Source organism: Solanum verrucosum, unplaced genomic scaffold (genome assembly GCF_900185275.1).
Source record: "Solanum verrucosum unplaced genomic scaffold, falcon-dt-bn FXZP01000050.1, whole genome shotgun sequence".
In the NCBI taxonomy this organism is placed as follows: Eukaryota; Viridiplantae; Streptophyta; class Magnoliopsida; order Solanales; family Solanaceae; genus Solanum; species Solanum verrucosum.
Window position 1 is genome coordinate 1833732 of NW_026020020.1, and position 26766 is coordinate 1860497.

Here is a 26766-nt window from a genome sequence, read left to right on the forward strand (position 1 = left end):
TCATAACTTGTATTCAAACCAAACGACCCCATAAGAGCATATAATTTTTTTTTTGGTATAGACAAATTGAAAGAGGGCCATATAAAATGAGCATTGCAACAAACTTAAAATGGGAAAGAGTGTTATGTAAAATGGAATTGAGAGTGTTGGGAAAGAATTGCTGACTTTCACTCTTGGCATATGATAAGTAGAGTGTTGTTGGCTCTAAACTTAATGACTAATCACATAGCATCACCATTGGAACAAGCCAATAATCAGATAACAACATACCCAGTGTAATCCTATAAGTGAGGTCTAGGAAGGGTAGGATGTACGTAGACCTTACCCCTACTTATGTGGTAGGGAAGTTGTTTTCGGTAGACCGTAGACCCTCGGGTCAAAGGAGTACAATCAAAGCCGAATTGAAAGGAAAATTACTACAACAAATTAGCTAGATGAAGAAAGCAAATTGATCAACAGGTAGTAGTAGAAATTGAAGAATAAGATATTACACGATAAAAAACCAATACTACTAAATAAGGAAAGATGGGAAGAGGAGATTACCCTTGCCTCTCCCACGTAAAAGTGCTACAACTAGACTACATACTACATTTCTACCCTAATCTCCACATCCATAGGGTCAATAAGCTTGAGATATGTCATGTCATGTCTAATCACCTCCCCTAAATAATTCTTTTGCCTACCTCTACATCTCCTAAAATTCGTGTAAAGAAATAGATCTTGAGCCTAATTCAACTCCAAAAGTTAGCTCATGAGGGGAGGATTTCCCAAAGTCCATATAAACATAACACCAGTTCATTTCCCTACCAATGTGGGACTCTAATACACTTTAACACCCCCTTCACGCCCAGACCCAATTGGAGCATTGGTTGGGAGCCCAAACGAGGATGGACCTGGTAGGAACAATGATTTCCTCGTAAGAATTGAAGAAAAATATATGGTTGGGGTTGGAACTAGTAAGTGACTTGATCGGAGAAAAAAGAAGTCTCGAAAAAGTGGTCAGAAAGAGATTGATGCACCTATCGCGTGGGACTCTAATACACTTTAACACCCTCTTCACGCCCACACCCAATTAGAGCATTGGTTGGGAGCCCAAACGAGGATGGACCTGGTAGGAACAATGATTTCCTCGTAAGAACTTGAAGAAAAATATATGGTTGGGGTTGGAACTAAGTGACTTGATCGGAGAAAAAAGTAGTCTTGAAAAAGTGGTCGGAAAGAGACTGATGCACCCATCGCGTGGTGTAGATCTTGCTGGAGAAGGCCACTTCCGGCGGCACGCAGAAGGTTTTCTGTTGGTGTAATTTTATGGGTTATGGTCACGAGTGGCTTGGGACTCCATGGTGGTGTGGTTTTCGTACAACTCTAACATATATGGGGTGACACAAAACAACCCTATAAAGTCGCCGAATTTGATGCATCTTCTGTTCACTCGTTCAAATCATCTCGGTATCACTTTCCTCATCTTGTCCACTGAAGAGGCCACATCTATCTTATTTCGATATCCTCATTTCTAATCTTATTGCTCCTAGTATGACCACATATCCACCTCATTTACGCAACATGCATTTCTTGACATGGGAGTTCTTAACTGGCCAACACTTAGGCCCATACAACAATGTCGGTCTAACCACCACCCTATAAAACTTACCTTCGAGTTTCAGTGGTACCTTTTTATCACACAAGACTCGAGAGGCAACTCTCCAATTCATTCATGTCGCACCAATATGGTGTGTGATATCATCGTCGATGTCTCCACTCCCCAAGATTATAGACCCACGATATTTGAATCTATCTCTCTTGAGGATATTTTGTGTGTCAAGCCTCACTTCCACTCCTACCTCATGTATTGCATCATTGAATTTGCACTCCACATATTCCGTCTTAGTCCTGCTCAACCTAAGCCCTTTAGCCTCCAAAGTTTGTCTCCACACCTCTCACTTAGCATTCACTTAATTGCGTCTCATCAATCAGGACTATGTCATCCGCAAATAACAAACACCACGACACTTTATCTTGAATGTCTTGCATCAATACATCCATCACCAAGGCAAATAAAAATGGGCTAAGAGTCGACCTCGGGTGTAACCCCATCTCCACAGGAAAATGCTTCAAGTCTCCTCTGAGTGTTCTTACCCGCGTTTTAGCTCCTCTGTACATGTCTTATATCACCATCTTTGTCCCTTAGTTCTACATACAATCGTTTAAGCTCTGTTGTTTGTGTTGCCTAACCGCTAACTTAGGCTCCATCTATGCCGTCTTATAAATTTCCTTATTTGTGTGCTTCTCCTTCTCGTCCTTGCATTCCACCAACTTTACATAAGCAACCTTCTTTGCTTCCACTTTGCCTTGCACTTATCCATTCCACCACCAATCCCATCGGTGACCACCATAGTTACCCCTAGACACTCCTAGCACCTCTCTAGTTGCTTTCCTAATGCAACTAGCTATCTCATCCCACATGTAGTTCATATCCCCACTACTACTCCAAGACCCCATCTCTATCAACTTCTCTCCCATTTCCCAAGAGAGGGTAGGGGTTAAGTAACCCGATTTAATCTTTGGCCAGTCATATAAAATCCTCTTCCTCCTCCCATGCATATTCTCCAACTCCTTCACCAAAAGCTTATGTGGAATAGTAAGATTCTCACTCCAGATAACCTTGAAATCTTACAAAGGCCTCTATCACCCTTCCTTAAGAGTAAGTAATCTATTTTAGTTTTAACCACTACACCACAGAAGGTAACCAACTGCCTCCTTTGGAAAGCATGAGCTAGCTGTCACCAACTCAAAAGCTCTAGTAAAATCTAGGAGCGAGGTCCTACCTCTATTTCTATCCCGAAAACCAAAGCCTCTATGCACATCGTCAAAACCACTGGATGTTGCCCTGATGTGATCATTCAAATCTCGTCAATAAATATCTTCTCAGTAGGGGTGTGCATTTGGTTTTTTTGGTTTTGAAGAAGTGTAACCCACAATCCGAACCAAAATAAATTTTGTTTGGTTAGGTTTTTTCTTTTCAGTTTGGTTATTCGGTTATGTCAATAATTAGAAACATAATCAAAGTTATATTTGCAATTTGAAAATGAATATATATATATATATATATATATATATGGTTTTTTCGATTATATTTTTCTAAATCCGAAACCAAACCAAAAAACCAAACAAAGTAAATTATTAATCCAAAACCAAACTAAAAAATCAATCCAAATTAGAATTCAGTTCAATTTGGTTTTGTTTTTCGGTTTACTTCTCAGTGTACCCCTCACCACCTCATCCAAGCCCACCTGAGGCGCGTAAGCACTAATATTGTTCAAAGTAAACCTTCCAACGACTAGCTTAATCGTCCTCATCCTATCATTGATCCTCCTAACCTCCACCACTTGCTCCCTAAGGTCCTCGTTTACTAAAACGCCTACTCCATTCCTATCTCACGAGCCTGAATACAACAACTTAAAACCATCAACATCCCAAGCCTTGGTACCTACCCATTTGGTCGTCTGGACACATGCTATATTAATCCTCCTCTTTTTAGAATCTTCACTAACTCTATGTACTTCCCTGTCAAAGACCATATATTCCAAGACCCTATTCTCAATCTAGGAGAACCTTTAACCCACTTACTGCCCCTTCCCCTCAATCCCAGCTTCAACTGTAGACATGACCCTAATCTATCATCGTTCACCGAAGCCACCAAATAAGGTGTAACTACAAAGGAATTTACCAAGGGATACTAAATCAAGTGTATAGTCTGAAATGCAAGATAACAAGCAATAATTCCAAATTATACTGTAAATCAGGACGAAGCAAGTAAGAACCCGAACTATACCGCAAATCAATAAAAGAGAACAACGATACAAAGTATGCTATGGGAGAAAGAGAATATAGATCAAGAAATTGGAGACAGGATCACTATACTGTGAATGCAACCCAATCTTGAAGAAAACAAGTAACTTAGAACCAATGAGAAAAACGGAACAATACAATATATAATATATACAGTAACAGTAAGCAAAATTTTTATATGCAATAAACAGTAGGCAAAACGCGAGAACAGGGACTGGGATTGACTAAAATAAAGCTATGAAGGAACACCAAATCAACACCAACAACAAATCAACAAATCGAAGAACAAATACATCCATTTTAGCTCAACTTCTTCATTTAAATACTACACATCAAAAAACACCATTATACGCTCCAAGTGATAAAATCCATATTAAAAGGCAATTAAAAGTACTAAATGTGAGGCAAATAATGACTAGATTACTCATATATTTGGCCTAACATCAATTACTAACTCTTACATTACAGTCTCCGCATTAGTAATCCGTGTATTGCCGATCCCCTCATAACTTGTTTGTAAACCAAGTGACCCCTTAATGTTACTGTATAATATGGAAAGAGAAAAATAAAAGAACATTTGGAAGATAGAGAGTGACTTTGTATATTTGAGGAGTAGCCTCTTGTTTTTGGTTTCCTCTTGGTGCATGCATGATGTCTCGGGTTCTATTGATTATTGTATGTCCTTGTAGTGAACCATATTATTTTGTATGTCTCTGTACTTCTTGGTATACAGTCAGTGGTGGATCTACAGTGATAATTATGGATTTTACCGAACTCATTCATTTGGCTCAAACTTTATATACACATGAAAAATTGTAAAGAAGCAGATAAATATGTTGCATCTACAACTTCTGAGAGTGATAAGTTCAGTTGCAAAAATCATTGGGTGAAAGAAAGTTAATACAATTTCTGACCTATAATGCATCTACAACTTCTTTCTGTTTTCTTATCCACAGTGCATGCCGTTAATTTACTCTTGCTGCACATTAGTGCTTGCGTGAATTTTGGAATGCAATATCTTGACCCTGTAAAACCTTTTTTTAAAGACCACTATTGGCTTGTTTTCGTACACCTATGAAATTATGCACTTGTTTTGTTGTAGTTTCAAATGAGCCTGCTTTGATTTACCTTTATGAAGCACAATTGACTGTGTTTCACCATCCAACCAATTGCAATTGGTTGGAAGTAAGAGTAATTAAAAAAAATAAAGGATGAATAAGTAACATCTAGTTCCAAAGAAGCACAATAAAGTAAAATAAACTGAAATAAGGACAATAAACATCTAGATAAGTTGTTATCTACAGTCTCCCACTTTACTTGAGCTCTCCCTTTAGAGTTTTAAAAGCTTCGTTTGTTGCACCACAATGCTCATTAGTGGAGTAAGTGCCCTTGTGCTTAGAGATCCCATTTTCCTCTTTGTGAACTCTGTGGTTTTGGGGCCTGTATTTACATGTAATGATGCTGTAGTCATTTATGTCCAACTTGGATAGATGTGTCAGGAGGGAAAGGAGAATTCCCTTCTTCACACCTTCCTTTCTTTTGCAGATAAACATCATTTTGCATCCTGTAGCTAGTAAGATGATAGAGAAACTGAGTTCTGTTGTCAAAACTATTAGATGATTAATCTCAAAATTTCAGGTTCAGAAGTATGTGGAAGGATTATGTTGGGTTTGCCGGTATTACTACCAAGGTGTTTGCTCGTGGCAATGGTTTGTTGTTTTCCTGGATTTAAATAAATAGTATTTTCTACTTCATCTTTATGCCTTTCTTCGTGTAACTATTGCTTCATTGAGTACATTGTGGTAAATAGATGGAGCTGCTGTTTTATGCATGCAGTGTGCTACATATATGATGTTGATTACTGTTTGACAATTGTACTTATCCTTGTAGGGATGCTCTGTATGACTCCTTTTTTGTTTTTTTTGTGATCAAGTGAACAATTTCATTAATCAACAAGGACAAAATCAGCCGCATGCTAGAGGTATACCAAAAAGTGAAGAACCTACAGAAAGAGATGGTTATCTACAAAAGACACCCATTGCTCTTTACAACCAGGAGCTACATGGGTGCACAAACATTAAATAAGGGATCAGAAACACTTACCCAAACTCATTTCTACCCTTTTAAATGCTCTCCCGTTTCTCTCTCCAAATAATCCACATCAGAGCTACAGAAGCAAAATTCCAGGCCCTGCGCATTTTCCTTATTCTTCCAACTTTCCTGTTAAACAACAAGTCCTTAACAGATCTAGGCATCACCCATGAAATACAAAACCAACTAATAATATCCCACCACAGTTTTGTGGCCAGGCTGCAATATAGAGGAAGATGATCTCTATCTTCACCCGCCTCCTTGCATAAGCAACACCTCCTTTTGTAGTATACTAGTCAAATTTTTTATTATCCATTTAGTCATTCTTTTCTTTTTGTAAATTGGGTGTGAGGGGCTTGGGGTCTAGGGGGGACCTCTCTTCTTCCTACTTTTTATGCTTCATTATTGTGTCGGAAGTGTTTTTTTGGTGATAATGGTAGTTTCTAAGTCAACTTGCGAGCATCAGCTAGTGTACTTTTTGGGATTTCAATCCTGGTCTAAGATTTATATCCACTTAATTGACCACTAGGCAATGCCACTCCATACAATTATAACAACAACAGCATACTCGGTATAATCCCACAATAGGGGACAAGACCACTTCATACTTGATTCAAAATTATCGGCTAATTCCATTTTATATGGCAGCGTTAGATTCGACACAATTGAAAATGCTATTTTACTTGATTGATTGTACTAGTGGTAGTGGAAAACATATTAAAGTAATGTGTGAGATTAGTTTGGTAGAGAAAACATCACATCAAAGTTCAAAAATTGAATAATAAAAGTGAATTTGAATTCTCAAAAGTTTTGAAATTCGTAATGTATAATACAATTAGTGGCATGGTGTCAAACATTTTTGGCTGTCCCAGAATCAGAAGAGTTCATATTAATTGGGATAGAGGGAGAAACTTAGTTACTCTAAACATTTCTTTGTCCTTTCTAATTTTCTGATGGTTCAAGTGGAAATGTGCACTTATGACGTCACTTTTCTTTTTTAGGTTTTACCCGTATCATTACGCTCCATTTGCTTCTGATCTCAAAGGTCTAGCAGACTTGGAAATTACTTTTTTCCCAGGGGAACCATTTAAGCCCTTCGATCAGCTAATGGGTGTTCTACCAGCTGCAAGGTTATCTTTAGGCTCTTTATACTCTGTATTGAAGGAAATTTCAAAGGAAACATCTTTTATACTGTGTTTGACTATTTCTCTAAGTTGGTGGTTATTTGTGGTTCTTTGTATTTGTCTCCCTCTTCACCTGTCCTGCAGTGCAAAAGCTCTTCCTGAAAAGTACAGGATGCTAATGATGGATCCTTCATCACCAATTTCTGATTTTTACCCAACAGGTGTGATGTCAACATTTTACTGTAGTTCAGTTTACTATATTTCTCTTATGTTCCGAAGTCAATCATTCATCATAAATTCTTTTGTGAATGCAGATTTTGAACTTGACATGAATGGGAAGCGTTTTGCATGGCAGGTAGTTTCACAACAATTTTCGTAGGTTAAGTGGTTCTCGAGATGATTGTAGATGTTCACTTATTTGAAAGTTTGATATCTCTGAACTACTTGTTATTTCCTCTGTGAAATAGGCTGTTGTAAAATTGCCATTCATCGATGAGAAAAAGTTACTTGCTGAAACAAAGAAGCTTGAAGACACGTTAACGGTATGAAAACAAAAAATTATTTTAGACCTTTTACTGTCTTGGGTCTTGTTGTTAATAGTATCTACTTTTAAATTTGTAAAGATGGTGAACTTGATTGCCTTAAGAGGATAAAAGAGAGTAGTTTAAGTACAACTAGTTTTTCCATCTTCAATTTATGTTGCCTCCGTTTTGGTTACTCTGATTATTCCGTCCTTGCTATAAGCATCATTTTCACGAGACACATGCAGCTCTAGTAGTTTTTTTTTCTCTTTTTCAATAAGCTAAATAATTTTATTGACAATTGTGGAAATTCTGTGTACAAGCCATATAGAGAACCTACACCAAAATATGGGTCTCGACAAAGAGATCCAATCCTCTATACAAATGGGGACATCATAAGTAAGAGATCCAATCCTCTATACAAATGGGGACATCATAAGTACACCAAAAAGAAACTAGAGACAACTTACTAGTTTGCATTTTTACAAAATCTTGTTCCAACCCTTCACAAGCCCTCCTATTTCTCTCTTTCCAAATAACCCACATGATTGCTAAGGGGGAAACACTCCAAGCCCTTGGTCTTCTCTTCCCCCTCTTATTGGTCCAACTTTGTAAAACCTCCTTCACTGGGCATCACCCATTTCATCCAAACAAATTAAGAACTACCCTCCATGACTTATTAGCCACTTTTTAGTGCAATAGAAGATGATCTACATTTTTGCTCGAGCTCTTACACATGAAGCACCAACTTGATCCTCTTCTTTATCAGATTTTCTGCAGTTAAGATCATATCCCTTGCTGCCAACCACATAAAAAAATACACCTTCTTGGTGCTCTAGGTGTCCGAATGGAGTCATGAGGGAAAGTGCATTCCCCTCTCACCAATAAAAACTCAGTGAACAAACTATTTACACTCACCCGCCAATTCCAAGCATCTAAAATGTTTGCTGGATTATCCACCCCAGACAAAATCTCAGTCAATTTGTGAAATTCTTCCATCTCCCATTCCTGAAGGTTCCTTTTGAATCTCAAATCCCAGTGAATTACCCCCTTGTGTGACATACGAATCTGCTGAATCGTCATCTCTCTTTGGCAAAACACTCTGTATATGTTAGGGAAGACTTCCCTCAACTCTCTCCCCCCACCACTTATGTGCCCAAAAGTTAATACTGCTTCAAGTTCTAGTAGATTTGATTGACGAATAGTTGAATTGAGACTTGGATGTTCCTCTCTCTCTCTCTTTTTGATGTTAGAATAAGAATAGGTTTATACAATCCTATTAGAATAAGAATAGATTTATACAATCCTATTAGAATAGGAATAGGTTTATACAATTCTATTAGAATAGGAATAGGAATAGAAATAGAAATAGGAATACTAAATAGTATCCTACTTGGTAAAGGATTGTATTCTAGGGTCTATAAATAGGGTCTCAATGTAATAATGTAGACACAACAACAATTCAGTAATACTCTTTTCCTATATTTCTCACATGGTATCAGAGCCTGTACGATCTTGGTAAACAATCAAAGAGCTTCCACTGCCGGCGGGCGGCTATTATCCATATATGCCACCCGTCCGGCCAATGACTATGTTAGCAAAAGTTGGGTCACCGTGTATCTTTCCTGGTGACTATTTTCTCATATCTAATTCGTGTAGCACCGTGCCATCACTTCGGTGACTACTTTCTTATATCTAATTTGTGTAGCACCGTGCCATCATTCCAGTAACTGCTTTTTCATATTTAATTTGTGTAGCACCGTGCCATCATTCCGGTGACTACTTTTTCATATTTAATTTGTGTAGCACCGTGTTATCATTCCGGTGACTACTTTTTCATATTTAATTTGTGTAGCACCGTGTGATCTTTCCGGTGATTACTTTTTCATATCTGGTTTGCGTAGCATCGTGCCATTTTTCTGGTGACTACTTTTCATATTTAATTTGTGTAGCACCTTGCCATCCTTCCGGTGACTACCTTTTTTTGTATATCTTATTTGTGTAGCACCATGCATCTCTCCGGACTACTTTTCATATTTAATTTATGTAGTACCGTGGATTTTACCGAACTACTTTCATATCTGAGTTGCATAGCATCATATCTCTTTAGTGACTCCTCAGATTTGATTTGCATAGTTCCATTAGTCTTTCCGATGACTCCTCAAATCTGATTTGCGTAGGGTTGTGCCATCATTCCAACCATACCTGTATAATTTTTCTTTTTCAGTAGGGTCGTGCCATCATTCCGATCCTATCCATATTATTTCTCTTTTTCAATGGGGTCATTCCATCTTTGAACTATCCTAAATAATTTCTATTTTCTTGTTGGGTCGTGACATCATTCCGACCCTACCCATATAATTTTATTTCTTAGATTGTGACCACTTTCAGCCATCAAATCTAATACTCCGGCGTATGAGCATGTTCCGACCAATTTTTTGGTGACTTTGTTGTTTAATATCGACTCATCTATTGATTCCAACATGATCCATACACTTTATACTAGATTTTGAGCACTTTGTTGCTTAGGGGGAGTTTAGTAGCCTTGTATGTCGATTATGTGAGTCACTCTATGGTCTGAAACAATCTTTGCAAGTTTGGTTTGGGTAATTCAACACTGTAATTTTATCACTCTGTGTTTTATAAGCATTATGCATCAAATTCAGTATTTCATGAGAAGACCAAGCACATTGAGATTGATTGTTAATTTTGTGAAGTCGAGTGATCAACTTGTAGATATCTCACCAAGCCCATCATCGGAACTCGTGTTAATTACATTTGTAACAAGCTAGGTTACATGAATTGTATGCACTAGCTTGAGGGGGAGTGTTAGAATAAGAATAGGTTTATACAATCCTATTAGAATAAGAATAGATTTATACAATCTTATTAGAATAGGAATAGGTTTATACAATTCTATTAGAATAGGAATAGGAATAGAAATAGAAATAGGAATACTAAATAGTATCCTACTTGGTAAATGATTGTATTCTAGGGTCTATAAATAGGGTTTCAATGTAATAATGTAGACACAACAACAATTCAATAATACTCTTTTCCTATATTTCTCACAGAGATTAAGGTAACCATTTGTATTAATAAAAAATTGATGCTCAGTTGTCTAACTTCACAAACATTGAGAAGTATAAGGGTTGTCCTACTCTCCTGTCCAAAACCCATAAGCTTATGTATTGCTCCACTAAAAAAATACAAACTAAAACAATGTAACCTATTTTTCTTGATTTGGGATTGGTAGTGTCTTCAAAATGAACTGCATAATCACTTTTTGCTATTGGTGTAGTTCGGAGTATGTAGATGACCCTATAGCGGTTAGAGATATCCTAGGTCCTTTGTAAGATGAAGTAGGATCTAGTTTAGTTTTGTTTTAAGTACACGCAATTGTATGTAGCTCCATGATGTAAATTTGGGATCCCCGCCTTTAGTGCTAAATAATAATACCCAAAACTGTTACCTTTGTCAAAAAAAATAAAATATCTTGAGTTCCTCTCTTTCCTAACTATCCGCCAATTGCAAGCAGGAATGACCTACCATCAATCCTCTTCACTGCTTCTCCCCACATTCTTCCAATTGCTCAGAAGTTCTAGGGTGGAGCTAGGCATAACACATTTTATCCCCAATATACAAAAGAACAGAACACGTGCCATAGATTTATAGTTGTCTTACAGTGTAGGAGAAGTGCTCATTACTTTCACTTTTCTGTTCATATGATAGATATCTTGAACAAATGTGAAACCCACTTCTTTGTAAGTTTTCTTGAGCTAGGCATGCTTTGCTTACCACCAACCAGACAAAACAAGATATCTTCACTGGAATTTTAACTCCGCAAATAAGTTTCCAAGGCCAAATCGCAATCTGATGGCTTCTGTGGTTCATATGCCAGTAAACAGACTTCACTGAAAATTTTCCTTTGCTGTTCAACATCTATATAAGTTTGTTTCACATCTCAATTGTACCACCAATGGCTGAAGCATTGAGGTAAACCTCTAAATTTCCCAATCATTGAGAGCTCTTCTGAAATTCAAATCCCAACCTTATTAACTCCAGATTTTATCTATCTTAGCATGAATTTGGAAACTCAGTAAATATAGATCAAGGAAGGTGCACTTCAAACCATTAAGACCAATCCAGTGATCCTTCCAAAAGTCAGTCTTTCTCCCACTACCCACGATGATCTTCACTTTGCCCAAAAATTCTTGCCACTGATTTCTAATTGTTCTCCTCACACTGCTTCCATAGGATCTTCTGACTTCTTAGGTTATTGACAACGTAGTGCAAACGACGGGTAGCAATTGGCCAATTGCCATATGAAGAAGGCGACTGCGATGGGAGACGAAGGTGATGTGGGTTTTCCATATGAATGTAGAGCATGCGAGACAATTCAGACGATGTTAGCAAGATGTAGCTCTAGCTAGGTTAGCGTAGCGCTTGCCAGAATTCAGGTTACGCAGGCGAGCAATAGTACAAGCTAGCTAACATGTGGGCGAGATTGAAGGGGTCTTGCGCATCCTTTGGATTATTGCAAGCTCAACCTTCGACCCCTTCGTTGAAAACTTCTTATTTGTTCGAAACTTCAACTACTCTTGGGGCTTGCTGCATTTAGGCATAAGAAGCTCCACTCGGGAAAAGAGTGCTTCATTTTCGATCAATCCTTCGCCGCAATAGCTTCGGTTCACCCCCTCAGTGAAAAACGGTAATACGCCCTAAGGAAGTCCTACCACCAGACTTCCTTGTACTCGAAGTGAATTGCCTAAGTTCTCTCCAACAGGGTTATAATAATTTACGAGAAGTGATTGGGTGTATTTTATGTGCCAATTGCCATTTAGCTAATAAACCTGTGGAGATTGAGGTTCCATAGAACCATGCATTCCTCACGGATTAGGTTCTTGTGTGTCCGGTATCCGATCAGATCTATCAGCAGCTGGTTTAAGAAACAATAAGTTAAGCAAGGTCTAGGAAATTGATAAAAGAACCTGATCAAAGTCTGTCTTGTATTCAATTCCGTGGTCGGAAGAATTTCTTTCTGTGAGTTATCTTTCCCTTCTCTCTCTTCTCTTAGCAAACGTAGGTTCAAGTCAAACTTTTGGCTTGCGGGATGCAATGATTTTCCATTCCATATTTCTGTGTGATGAAATTTCTCCATAGTGCCAAATCATTTGTTGAACTTCCATAGCCTTTTTGCGGAAAACTTCTGTTAGAATACGAATAGGTTTATACAATCCTATTAGAATAGGAATAAGTTTATACAATCCTATTAGAATAGGAATAGGAATAGAAATAGAAATAGGAATATTAAATAGTATCCTACTTGGTAAATGATTGTATTCTAGGGTCTATAAATAGGGTCTCAATGTAATAATGTAAACAACAACAATTCAATAATATTCTTCTCATATATTTCTCACATGGTATCAGAGCCTCTACGATCTTAGTAAACAATCAAAGTGTTTCCGCTGCTGGCGGGCGGCTATTACTCATATATGCCACCCGTCTGGGCCAACAATTATGTTAGCAAAAGTTGGGTCACCGTGTATCTTTTCGGTGACTATTTCTGATATTTGATTTATGTAAGCACCGTGCCATCATTCCGGTGACTACTTTCTTATATCTAACTCGTACCACCGTGCCATCTTTCCGGTGACTACTTTGTCATATTTAATTTGTGTAGCACTGTGCCATCATTCCAGTGACTACTTTTTCATATATAATTTTTGTAGCACCGTGTCATCCTTCCGGTGACTACCTTTTTTGCATATCTGATTTGCGTAGCACCGTGCATCTCTCCGGACTACTTTTCATATTTAATTTGTGTAGTATCGTAGATTTTTCCGAACTATTTTCTCATATCTGAGTTGCATAGCATCATGTGTCTTTTCAGTGACTCCTCAGATTTGATTTGCATAGTTCCATTCGTCTTTCCGGTGACTCCTCAAATCTGATTTGCGTAGGGTTGTGCCATCATTCCAACCCTACCCATATAATTTTCTTTTTTCAGTAGGGTCGTGTCATCATTCCGACCCTACCCATATTATTTCTCTTTTTCAATGGAGGTCGTTCCATCAATTCGAACTATCCTATATAATTTCTATTTTCTAGTTGGGTGGTGACATAATTCCGACCCTACCCATATAATTTTATTTCTTAGATTGTGACCACTTTTATCCATCAAATCTAATACTCCGGCATATGAGCATGTTCCGGCCAGTTTTTCGGTGACTTTCTTGTTAAATATTGACACGTCTATTGATTCCAACATGATCCATACACTTTATACTAGATTTTGAGCACTTTCGGCGACCGTTGCATTGTGAAGAAGTCTATATGGAGCAACCACCTAATTTTGTTGCTCAGGGGGGAGTTTAGTAGCCTTGTATGTTGATTACGTAAGTCACTCTATGGTCTGAAATAGTCTTTGCAAGCTTGGTTTGGGAAGTTCAACACTGTAATTTTATCACTCTGTTTTATCAGCATAATGCATCAAATTCAGTATTTCATGAGAAGACCAAGCCCATTGAGATTGATTGTCAAATTTGTGAAGTCGAGTGATCAACTTGCAGATATCTCACCAAGCCCCTCATCGGTCCTCGTGTTAATTACATTTGTAACAAGCTAGGTACATGAATTGTATGCACTAGCTTGATGGGGAGTGTGAGAATACGAATAGGTTTATACAATCCTATTAGAATAGGAATAAGTTTATACAATCCTATTAGAATAGGAATAGAAATAGAAATAGGAATACTAAATAGTATCCTACTTGGTAAAGGATTGTATTCTAGGGTCTATAAATAGGGTCTCAATGTAATAATGTAAACAACAACAATTCAATAATATTCTTCTCATATATTTCTCACAACTTCTATTGAGTTTAAACTCAGATTCTTAATACCTATAGTGCCCTGCTTCTTGCTTAGAGTTACGACTTCCCATTTCACTGGATTGATACTTCTGTTCACCTTGTTGCCTTACCAAAAAAATCTCTCCTTAGCTGTCTAATTTATTTTCTACCCTTCTTCTAGAAATTGTAAATGCAAGCATCATGTAAGTGGGGAGAGCATTCAAAACTGAGTTAATAGGTGCCAATCTTCATTATCTTCAAAAAACAAATTTTCTTCAAAAAATAGGTGTTAATCTTCCTCCTAAGAATAAATACTGGATTTTTCACCTTGCTAACTTTCTATCACATCTCTAAGTAACCACATTGCATATCTTTTTTGACTTAATTCTTAGCCCCAAGGGCATCCACAAATATTTTGTTGGAAAAGTCCCCACGTGGCAGCCTACTATGTTGGCCGGATATAAGGACATTTTGTTCCGGTTAACATGTTAGCCAAAAAGAGATTAAAAAGTAGACAGGATTAGGGCTGGGCATGGTATGGTAAATATCGAATTACCATACCGAAACCGAAACTTTGATCCTGCGGTTTCGATATTATGGTATTTGATATGCATAATGTCTCCTTGGAATATTTTTCCTCTAATGAATTAGCTGTGTACATATTCTTAGAAAGGATATAGAATCAAAATACATAATTACAAGATAAATCAAACTATACTATATTTACAGGATCCTAGAATATTCTAGAAGATCTTCAAGATTCTAACAAACTGCATACAGTTTTATAGCTTTCCCATGTTCCATCGAAATTACTACGGCAGAATGCTGTATGTTTCACCATGGCTATCTCTGATTGTCTCCATTTGTGTGGCGCTAGAATTCACGGATCGTAGTATTTCTATTTATTGCACTATTTTAACCTAAATAGCTGCTTAAAGATGCAATGGTTGTAGTTTAACATGGATGTTCATTGTTATTTTTCAACGTATTAGTCCTTAAACAATTTGTTTTTACCTTCCTTTGTTGTCCATAAGCAAACAATGATTTCAAACATTTAAGAGGATTTTTCATGGGAGTTTAGTGTGGTCATGAGTATCCATTGATCCCTTTTGTTTTCCCAGAGCTTAACTGTGGTAAATGCTGGAAGGTGTATAATTGTAATGCATATTAGAGTTGTTCTTTTGTCATTCTCATTTTGTATTTTTACAGGACACGGAGCAACTAAGGAACAGTGTAATGTTCGATTTGCTCTATGTTCATCATCACCATACTTTGGCCCCATGTATCATTTCGTACTATCATCACAATGTTATGATTCCCTCCGGGGCCCAAAGGCCATGGATAATTGATCCAAATTTGAGGTTGGTAATCTGGTCTACTGCTGAAATTTTCAACCTTTTTTTTATGCCAATTGTTTGCTAGTTCCTCAAGCTCTCCTTTGTTCCCTTTTCCACAGCGGTGGGATGAACGGATTCATTTGGTTATCTGAGAGGAATGGCCTGAGAGAGAGGGTTCCTTCCCCACTTAATGGATTGGAAGATATCTTAAATAATAAGATTCTGTGAGTTCCTTTGTGGCAATTCTGGACCTCTACCCTTCTTTCAAATTGTGACTGACATGTTCAATATTTCAATTGTTTGAGGAAGTACCTCTTTTACCTTCTTTTTTCTTTTATGGCCAGAAATATTACCTTTCTGAATCCAGCACCTCATAAGCACATTCCGCGGCCTCCAGAAGGAGTATTTATGCCCAAAAAGGTTTGTGAAGGATCCATGATTTGTTTAGTTGCTGTTGTACATTTGTGAGCATTCTTAAACAATAATAACCAAATCATAAAACTGCTTAACCATTAATTTCATGACAGATATATAATCTAACAGGAGTATGTGCTGTAATTAGTTTTTCAGTTTCTTTACTGGAATTATCGTGTATCTTAGTAAATTGGGTTCTACTTCCAAATTGATCTAGTTAGTGTTGTTATTTAGGTGGTGTTTCCTGCTATTGATTAGCATATGCCCTCCACTTTTTTAAATTAAAGACAAGCCTACTCTTTGAGCTTTTCCTAGTGTAGATGCTTGAGTTTATTTCATTCTAATATTTCTTCAATATGAGTTAATCGGCAGTTCATTTTTTCATGTATTTTGACACACATCTTTCGCCATTAAAGGTCCAATGCCTGGTTGAATAGGCTGCATTGCTGCTTCTCTCTGCACATTTATTTGATGTCATTATTATAAAATTTGTACTGCAAAATGTTGTATTTTGTCATATGCATACTTAAATTTTTTGCTTGAGTTATAAAGACATTTAGACACACATTATTTCCAAATCAATGTTTACTTATAAATTTGTATATTATTTCAATACACTTTTAAATGGAATCTTTTAAGCTAAAAAAATCTTGTTTGAGTATCTCAAATGAAGTTATATTTTACGAAGAGAAATTTAATTTTTTCTCCAAGAAAAATTTATGTCAAACACAATTTCATCTTCTTTTCAACTTTAACTCCAAGCATTTTATTTTCAAACTCCAGCCTCGTTGTTCAAACAAAACTATTTGAAATAGATAAGTAATATACATATTTGTAATTAACAACTGTATTTTTTTTTCTTTGTTGGTTAAAGTTATATATTTTTCAAATGTTAAAAGGTGCTTTTAAAGCTTTAACATGTGTATTTCACATTATTAGGAGTGCTGATGTTTATGAAAGAAAAGGCTAACTATGAGGAAAAAAAAGGAACTGACACAATGATGACAACAGTATAACTCCAAATTCTCCTTCACTTTGCATTTGTTTCTCTTTTTTGTTCCTCTCAACTCTTTTTTTTCTTTGTGAATTTTGATAGCTTGTGCAGAATATTACTCCCTATACTTCACCAATATTGGAAAAGAAATAAGAAAAAAAATAGTTTATTATGTGAACCATTCAGTGTCATGCAATAATTGAAAAAGAATTCATAAAAGTATGCATAAAATTGTCAAGAAATGAATTATTCAAAATTTATATGCTTAAGAAAGACTAAAAATTTATACCCTGTGAAAATTTATTTGGTGGACAATCTGGAAAGAGAGAAACAACAGGAGTTTTGAAAATTGGCAGAATAGCTTACAGAAGATCAAGATGGACTGCTTAGCTCTTTTCTATTTTTTGTGTAAACAAGATATATTAACTCGGACAGAAGACATCTTTGATGTGCTAGATTGTTTATAGGCAGCAGTTTAGACTAAGACTATTTTATTCTGTAAGTTGTAACACTTTTGAAGGGGAACTACACTTTTGTTGTAGTATACCTGTGGATATATAGACTAAAGTTACCAGTTTCAAAAATAAAATAAAATTTATACCCTGTGCGCTCACCCAAAGGGTAGCGGCTGCGGGTTTCCCTTGTCATCAAAAAAAGAAAGACTAAAAATTTATTTTTATAAGACTAAATGTTGTCAATTCAAAATCAAAACTCACTCTCCCCTCAAATTGTAACAAATATATTTATATGATTCTTCAATAAACGTTTGAAGTTATCTATCTCAGTGGTAAAGGTATTTTACCGTTTTTGTTTAAATCCAAGTCACAATTTTGTTACTACTTTGAATTTTGTAAAATACAAGGAAGGAAGGGGGTGTAATCTGGCCTTCTTATATAGTGAGAGCATTTGACATGGAAATTTAATATCTACAAAAACAAAAGTAGGTAATAATGTTGGGAATGCATGGTGGTTCATAGACCAGGTTGCTAGGCCTTCTCTTCTTGACTCGGAATATTGATAGTTTCCATCTCTCTTCATTGAGCAGTCCTTTAGCTTTACCAGAAGGGTGTCAAAAATAGTGTAAATATAACTTCCTCCAGTTGGTAAAGAAGACATCATGTCTGCAAAGGATTTAGAAAATAGCCAAGGAAAAAGGATAATAGTTTGGTGAAAGAAAATTAATATTTCAGATCTGATGAAGTGTTAATAAAGAAGATTGAAGCTGGACCAGAAACAAAGAAGAAGAAGATTGAAGTGTGAGAGAGTGTCATATGAAGACCAAAGTGATACCTATTGAAATGTCCGTTGATATTCTTGTTCCAGTTTTATTTTTATTTTTATTTTTCTGGTGCGATTCCAAATGAACTTGTGCTAGTTTCAATTTATCAAAATGGTGCAACTAAACAGTGGCAACTATTCAGAAAAGGAAAATAGACATATGTATCCATTTGTAGGTTTTTAAAATAAAGGTATTTAAATAAATAATAAGCGAATATAGGTAATTTAACTTTTAAGTATTGGAGTTCCTGCTTTTAATATAAAAAATATAGATTGTGAATGCAGCTTTTTTTAACTTTGTGCTGCAGATGTTGAGAGCTGTTGATATAAAACCTTTTCCTGTATTATGGCATGAAGATCATGGAACCCGGCGCCATCTAGGCAAAGATAGGTAAAAATCTGACCTCCTTATCCGTGTCTTGTGGTATTTGGGTGTCTTTGCTTTTCACTATGTTAATCTACAACAAGTAACAACAGAAATTGTCTTGCACGTAATGAGCTTGTGAATGTACTTTCTTCATACAAATAATCAACTGATGATATGCATGGCTTATCTTGTATTTTATGCAGGGGTTCTGTACCCGGGGCAATAGCAGGGCCTTCACTGGGAGAAGCAGCACATCGGTTGCTTAAGAACTCATTGAATATCAAACCTGGTGGAACTAATTTTGGAGTGTTGGATCAATCATATTCTCGAAATTTTCCGGGCAACCATGTTTTGAATAGGCCAAGGCCAGCTGGACCATCTGGCTATGAAGGTGGATTCTATGATCAAATGAGTCGTAGGAATTCGTCTCCGAATCACAGGCCACGATTTCCTGGACCCTCTGGACATGCAAGTGGTTTCTTTGAGGACCCTTCTTATATCCCTAGCAATTTTATGCCTCGTGGTGCATCTGGGAACCCCAGATATGCTCCATCCCCTTATGAGTTGCAAAATACTAGGCAAAATTTCAGGATGCAAGATAGACATTCATATCAGGATCAGTATCATAGCATGAGAAATGAAATGTCAGTGTTGACAATCGAAAGTGGTGCAAGAACAAGACCTTATTCGACTGTGGCAAGAATGCCAAATTCTGGACAACTATCTAACGTCTGCCCACCACCTCCAATCACACAAAATGTGGGTCCTCTTCCTTCACCTCCTCTGCAGTGGATTAATAAACCTGCAAGGGGAGCTACAGCAACGTACTCAAAGCATCAAGAAACTTCAAAAGGGCCGGCGTACGACAAGCAAGTCAAGCAGGTTTACCAGATCAAAAGCCGGCCAACTCAAGAGTCCCCAAGTAGCGAAACACAACAGTGATATTTGAGTTATTTTGAGCTTTGCTTTTCCTGTTGATGGTCAATCTCATAGACATAGTGAGAGGATATCTGGATCCTCCCGTGAAGTATTTATCTATTCTTCTTAACATTATTGATGCAGTATTTTATAATTAGTTGTAGCAAATATGGTGGAGTCTGTTCACGCTCCCCATATTTTGATAGTCCAGGTCTGGGTAGTATGTTGTACCAAATGACTTGAAGAGGTCGAGTAATAGATTTTGTTGCCTTGCTCTTGTTGACTATTAGTATATCGGCAAAACAAGTTGTGCATGGGTATAGGAGATGCAAAGAATCAGCAAGGTATGAATTGTCATTTTCTCTTTGGTTTCTTTTCTGAAGACATTTGTAAGATGTGTATTTGGTCTTCCTCTCCCTTCACCCCCCATAATTCCCAAAACCACAATGGTCTGTAGCAGTGTTCTGTCAAATTATTCCTTCATATTTCAGCATCCAAAACAAGAAATACCATAATTAATGGATTCTTCTTTGTTTCTCCTAGCCACAGCTCGATCAGGTGTCGCAACTGGCTGTTCACATAGGAGTACCCCCTTAATTGTTGGGATATATACTATTAATCATGTGTTTAGATATAGTATTTATTATAGAATAATTATTTATTCAATTTTAATAGATCATTTATTCGTTTATGGTGTTTGTTTACTTATATAGTAGATGATTTAGTGTATATAGTTTTAGCTTATACACAGAGAATTAAATCATTGGTTCTTATAAGTATAAAGTTTTTCATTCACAATCTATGATGGGAATTGGGCATGCCATCAGTACAATTGTAGCATAAGATTATATGTAATTTATCTTGATTACGGGAATGATATAGTTCCAACTTCTTGTGGTAGTGCATTTTGTATATATTGAACGAGACCGAGTAGAGATAGTTGTTTTAGACTGACTGACAAAAACATATTCTCTAAACTGTTAAATGTACTTATATTCTTAATCCTAATATAACTATTATGATTTGTATATGTTAATTATCGTTTTGATTTATTAAAAGGTGAGATTCTAAGATGGGTCAATATGTCTAGTAGATTGGATGATAATAATATATATTGGTGAAATAATAAGTTACTTGACGGAATTCATGTCTCGATAGAGATTGATGATATATCTTTTTGAGAAGCTTATAAGTTTTCATCGTATCAAACCATGCAAGAGGATTTATGAATCCGACACATGAAATAAGTAAACCAGTGCTCTAAAGGATATTGATCATTGAATTAAATTCGTCTGTAATTTAATTTATTGATTAATATTTGTAATCTTAACATGGGGAATTACATGTGTTTAATGGGGAATTTTGAATTATAACTAGAGGAGTGCAATTACGAATTTCTAGTGGAATGATTTGTAATTTATTATGGCAAGAATAATTTAAATTAATTATTTAGAATTATTTTCATAATAGGAAACTTCGATAATTAATTTCGTGGTCCCTACCGTGCCCATATTTGACTAGAGCTCAGAATCTATTCTAAAGGGAAAAGGGAGAAGTATGTGTCTTTCTCTATTCTAAGGAAAGAGAGAAGTATGTGTCTCTCTCTATTCTAAGATAAGAGAAAAGTATATCACTTTTTTTGTTCTAAGGAAAGGGAGAAGGATGTGACTTTTCTATTCTAAGGAAAGGGGGATGTACATGTCTTTTTTTATTCTAAGGAAAGACATGGTATTCCTTCTTCTCCTTGGAATAGGAAGAAATCTCTATAAATATGGATTTTTCTAACCCTTGAAAAGTGAATAAGTTTGTTTATAAGATACTTTGCCACCCAAGTATTGAGAGAGTTCGAAAGTGAACTTGGGATCACTGTAGAAGACCGCATAACTGTGGTCCAGTTTATGGACTAGCTTGTGGATTCAATTGAAGGTTCTAGCTTGTTGACTAGCTTGTGGATTCGCTTGAAGGTATCTGTTCATACTTCAAGAGGTAATTCTTGAATTAAATTTTAGAAAGTTTATGTGCTCTACCATGATTGTACTTGTTCTAGCATTAACTATATGTTGTTTATTATTCATGTAAGTTGTATGATTTTGGTATGCTTCTGAAAGAATATATAGAAATATACTAGAAAGGATCGTGAGAAATTTTTTGGATTTTGTATTTCTTCAACCTAAGACTACAAAGCTACTGTACAAGAAAATATATTGAAACTTCCTAGGGATTGAATGGTAATAAAATAAACTAAGTACCTGCCTAGTACATACAACTGTGTAGCATAAAATAGGACATGTACTGTTTCCAGAGTACTCTACTCTAAAATATATGTACATGTATATGTATTTACAAGGAAATTGTTCTACTAGAACTGGACCTCTATTGTTTCTGTTGTTGAAGCCCATAATGAATAAATCAATCTAATAATATAGTTGGGCTTATGTTCTGATCCAAAGGCAAATCAACAGACTGTTTCTTCACTCAACTTCTTCTTAGCTTCTCTCTTTGTTGAGCAAATTAAGTCACCGGAAACATCCCCCTCAAGTAGGAGACCGGAGATCGGACTCCTAACTTGCCAATAAAGTGCCGATGGAGTGGTCCAGCCAAAGCTTTGGTGAATAAGTCTGCAATTTGAGAAGAAGAAGGAACGAAAGACAGAGAAATTAACCCATCAAGAAGTTTTTCACAGACGAAATGACAATCAAGTTCGATATGTTTTTTTCGTTCGTGAAAGACAGGGTTACGTGTAATATGAATTGCTGCTTGATTGTCACAATGAAGGTTTATAGGAAGAGAAGGAGAGAAAGAGAGATCAGAAAGGAGACAAACCACCCAAGAGATTTCTACAACTAGCCTGCGCATAGAACGATATTCGGCTTCCGCCGAGGATAAGGAAACCACCATCTGTTTTTTAGATTTCCAAGAGATTGGAGAGCCTCCGAGGCTAAGATAAAATCCACTTACAGATCGGCGGGAATCAGCACACGCAACCCAATCCGCACCACAAAAGGCAAGAATATGAAAAGAAGGAGATGAATTGATAAAAAGGCCTAAACTTGGATCTTTTCTGAGGTATCGCAAAGTGTGATAAGCTGCCTGTAAATGCCCTGTACAAGAGGTTTGCATAAATTGGCTCAAGGTTTGAACAATATATGACAAACCCGGTCATGTGTGGGTGAGAAAGTTCAGTTGTCCCAACAAACGCCGATAAAAGGTTGGATCTTGAAGAACAGTTCCAGAATTAGAGCTCAATTTTATTGTTGGATCTAAGGGTGTGGAAGCAGGACGAGATCCAATGCTTGGGTATTCTAATAAGAGGTCAAGAGTGAACTTTCGTTGTGTTATGATGAGTCCATCTGATTCAGGTAATATTTCCATCCCCAAGAAATAACTTACTAAGCCCAAATCTTTGATCTTAAATTTTTTATCCATAAACATTTTCAAGTCACGAATTTCCTCTGTATTGTTTCCTGTCAACAAAATACCATCGACATATACAACAATTATGGTTATCAATGTCCCTGAAGATTTTGTAAATAATGAGTAATCATTCATGGATGGACGTATCCCCTAGTACCAAAGCTGCAGATAATCGTGAATACCATTGTCGAGAAGCTTGTTTTAATCCGTAAAGAGACTTACGAAGTCTATATACATGAGATGAAGATGGAGGATCAACCCTCGGAGGGAACTTCATGTACACTTCCTCGTCCAAGTCCCCATGGAGAAAAGCGTTATTCACATCCATCTAATACAAAAGCCAGTCCTTCTTTACTGCAATACTCAAAATACAACGTATGGTTGTCATCTTAATCACAGATGAATAAGTTTTCGTATAGTCTATACCCTCTCTTTGAATATCCCCCCTTGCTACCAAACATGCCTTTAATCTTTCCAAAGAGCCATCAGATTTCAGTTTGACTTTGTATACCCATTTGCAAGGTAAAGCCTTCTTTCCGGGAGGAAGGGAAACTACTTCCCAGGTGGATTTAGATTCAAGGGCTTCAAGTTCTTGCTGCATAGCTAATGTCCAACCTGGATAGATAGCTGCTTGTTGGTAAGAAGAAGGTTCTTTGATTTGTGAAATAGAGTAAAAAAGGTGATGATTAGAATCATTGAGTACATAATAAGCAGAAGAATACATAGGAACCACAAGTGGATTAGGAGAGATAATTGTAGAAGCAGTGTTGCATATATAATCTGAGAGATAGTAAGGCTTAATCGTTGTTCTGGTAGATCTGCGTTGGTCTTGTGTTGTTGGTAACACATCCCTGTCAGGAGAAATAGAATTAGTAGGAGAATCAACAGACAAGTCTCTATGTTCTATCGTGTTACCTGAGGTAGGATTGAAAAAATCATCCTGATGGATAGAAAGAGGCGAGAAAACATCAAGATGAGAGGTAGTATTTGTGGACTTGATATATAAGGAAGGAAATGGTATATCACTAGAAGGAAATGAAGAAGAAGGAAAAAGTTTTGTCATAGGTTCTAGGTGGACAAAAAGAAAGATCATTTCATGAAATTTGACATGTCTAGTAACAAATAGCTGATTGGTTTGAAGGTTTAACACCTTGTATCCCTTCTTCCCAAAAGGATAACCAAGAAAAACACCAGCAACTGCCCTAGGTGCAAGCTTGTCTCTATTAGCAGACAATGTGGAGGCAAAACAAAGACACCCAAAAGGTTCAAGGTTAGAGTAATTTGGTGTTTTTCCTAAAAGAATTTCATGCAGTGTTTTGTATTTCAGAACCTTGGAAGGAAACAAGTTGATCAAATGAGTGGCAGTAAGCAAACTTTCCCCCCAATTTTTAGTAGGGAGATGCGACTGGAAAAGAAAAGCCCTACAAACTTCAAGCAAATGTTTGTGTTTCCTCTCAACTACCCCATTTTGTTGCGGGGTAGCAACACAATTTGCCTGGTGAATGATCCCTTGAAAGTTGAAAAAATCTGTATCTACATTCCCAGAACCTAATTCATAAGCATTGTCGGATCTAATAATCTTTACTTTTCTAGAAAATTGTCTTTCTGTGTAAGCTAAAAAGGATTTAAGAAGAGGAAAAGCATTGGATTTGGTAGATAAAAGATAGGTCCAAGTAGCTCTTGAAAAATCATCCACAATGGTCAAAAAATATCTTTCTCCTTTGTGAGTAGGAGTTTTGTATGGTCCCCAAGTATCAATATGTAAAAGTTCAAAACAATGTTTAGAGAAAATAGAACTTTTTGGGAAAGGAAGCTTAGATTATCTTGCCATGGGGCAAACATCACAAGGAAACCGATGTTTCTCATGTGAAACAAGGATCCCTGCAATATTCTTCATCGCATTATAAGACATGCGCCCTAATCTGAGATGCCATAATTTAATAGATTCAGGATTTTCAGAAACATAATTCTTTTCATTTATATGATCAAAAGTAGACAGAGGAGGAGTCAAAACAGGCTCAGGTACAACACACAAAGACTGAAACTTAGAGACTACATTCTCAGACTTGAGACTACATTTAGGAGAAAACTTCGAAGACTGAATGTTAGAAAACTTGATGGAATTGTTGGCAATGGATGTGTTATCCTTCAGCATGTATAGACTAGCAGCACAATCACCAAACTTTCGATTAATCCTCACTGTAAAAAGGTCCTGTAAGAAGCAACCATTTTTAGTAAAGAGAACTCCAACATCCTTTTGCTCACAGAATTGAGTAACTGATAAAAGAATATGCTTAAAAGAAAGGACATATAAAACATTTTCTAACTTTACTTGAGAACACAAAGTAATACTGCCCAAGAAATAAACCTTGACCCTATATGCATTTGGAAGCCCAACAGAGATAGGTTTAGATAATTGTTTTATATCATTCAAAAGTGACTTTTCATAAGTCATATGTTGTGATGCTCATGTATCTATGATCCATTGATTTTCAGGAAAAGTGGTGTAACAACTAGAGAAAAGATGCAATGCTATAGCAATACCAGCTAGATTTGCATTCATATCTGTATAAGAACCTGAATGGTTGGAACCTTCTGCATGAATTGATTGAAACATATGAATCAGATTTTCACATTGCTCTTTTGAGAAGCCTTGAGAGTTAACAAGGGTGGACATAGTGTTTCTTGAAACTAATGGTATAGGATAAGGTGCTTCATTTGCTTCCACATCATTTGCTTTTGCATTGCTGAAATTTTTCTTTCCCTTTGTGAACTTGAAATCCTGTGGATACCCAATCAGCCTATAACAATTACCTCTCACATGATTAGTCTTTTTACAATAGGTGCAATATAAATTGTTTCTCCCATTCGTCATTTTAGAGTTTCCCCTATGAGTAATGTTGTCTCTTACTTCTCCCATTTTTGCAGGTGCTGGATTGTGCACAACAGGGTTGTATCTGGTTGAGGAACTAGATCCAGGTGTAGTGAACTTGTTAGCGGAGAAAAAAACGGCAGAATCGATTGATACATGTTTACCTGATTGCACCTCCTTCTATGATTCATCATGTAGGATTATGGAATATGCTTGATTGGTAGAAGGTAATGGCTTCACCATCAGAATGTGGCCCATAACTGCGCATTAAGCTTCATTGAGCCCCATCAAAAATTGGATCAGCTTCATGTCCTCATTCATTTTTTGATTATTGGTCTTTGCTACACACTTGCATTCACAAGAGCATGTCATAAAAGTATTCAACACCTTCAACTGATCCCAGATTCTTTTAAGTTTAGTATAGTATGTTGCAACATCATTGCTTCCTTGACTAATATTGTTCAACTCTCTTTGCAGCTGAAATTTTTTGGAACCATCAGGCTGTCCATATCTCTCATCTACAACAATCTGAGAGTATATGACACTCTCAGAAATGTCCTTGCTTAGAGAGTTGGGTAGCCAAGCAATCACCATGTCATTACACCTCTTTCATTGTCCGAATAGAGGTGAGTTTTCACTAGGAATCTCAACTTTTCCATTTATGAAATCAAGTTCGTTCTTAGCTGAAAGAGAAATCAAAACTCCCTTTTTTCAGTTCCCATAACTAGATC

At 36.6% G+C, this 26766-nt stretch overlaps 1 protein-coding gene across 1 annotated transcript in view; it reads left to right on the forward strand.

The window, feature by feature from the left end:
- LOC125821027 (5'-3' exoribonuclease 4) overlaps positions 1–20268 on the forward strand; it is a 39999-nt gene extending 19731 nt beyond the window's left edge. Inside the window, exons 14-23 of the mRNA XM_049500453.1 lie at positions 5488–5558; positions 6942–7070; positions 7209–7285; positions 7379–7419; positions 7532–7606; positions 15651–15802; positions 15898–16002; positions 16123–16198; positions 18773–18855; positions 19035–20268. Coding sequence (XP_049356410.1) covers positions 5488–5558; positions 6942–7070; positions 7209–7285; positions 7379–7419; positions 7532–7606; positions 15651–15802; positions 15898–16002; positions 16123–16198; positions 18773–18855; positions 19035–19773 — 1548 coding nt within the window. The 3' untranslated portion in view covers positions 19774–20268. The remainder of the gene's footprint in view (positions 1–5487; positions 5559–6941; positions 7071–7208; positions 7286–7378; positions 7420–7531; positions 7607–15650; positions 15803–15897; positions 16003–16122; positions 16199–18772; positions 18856–19034) is intronic.
- Positions 20269–26766: the final 6498 nt, after the last annotated feature.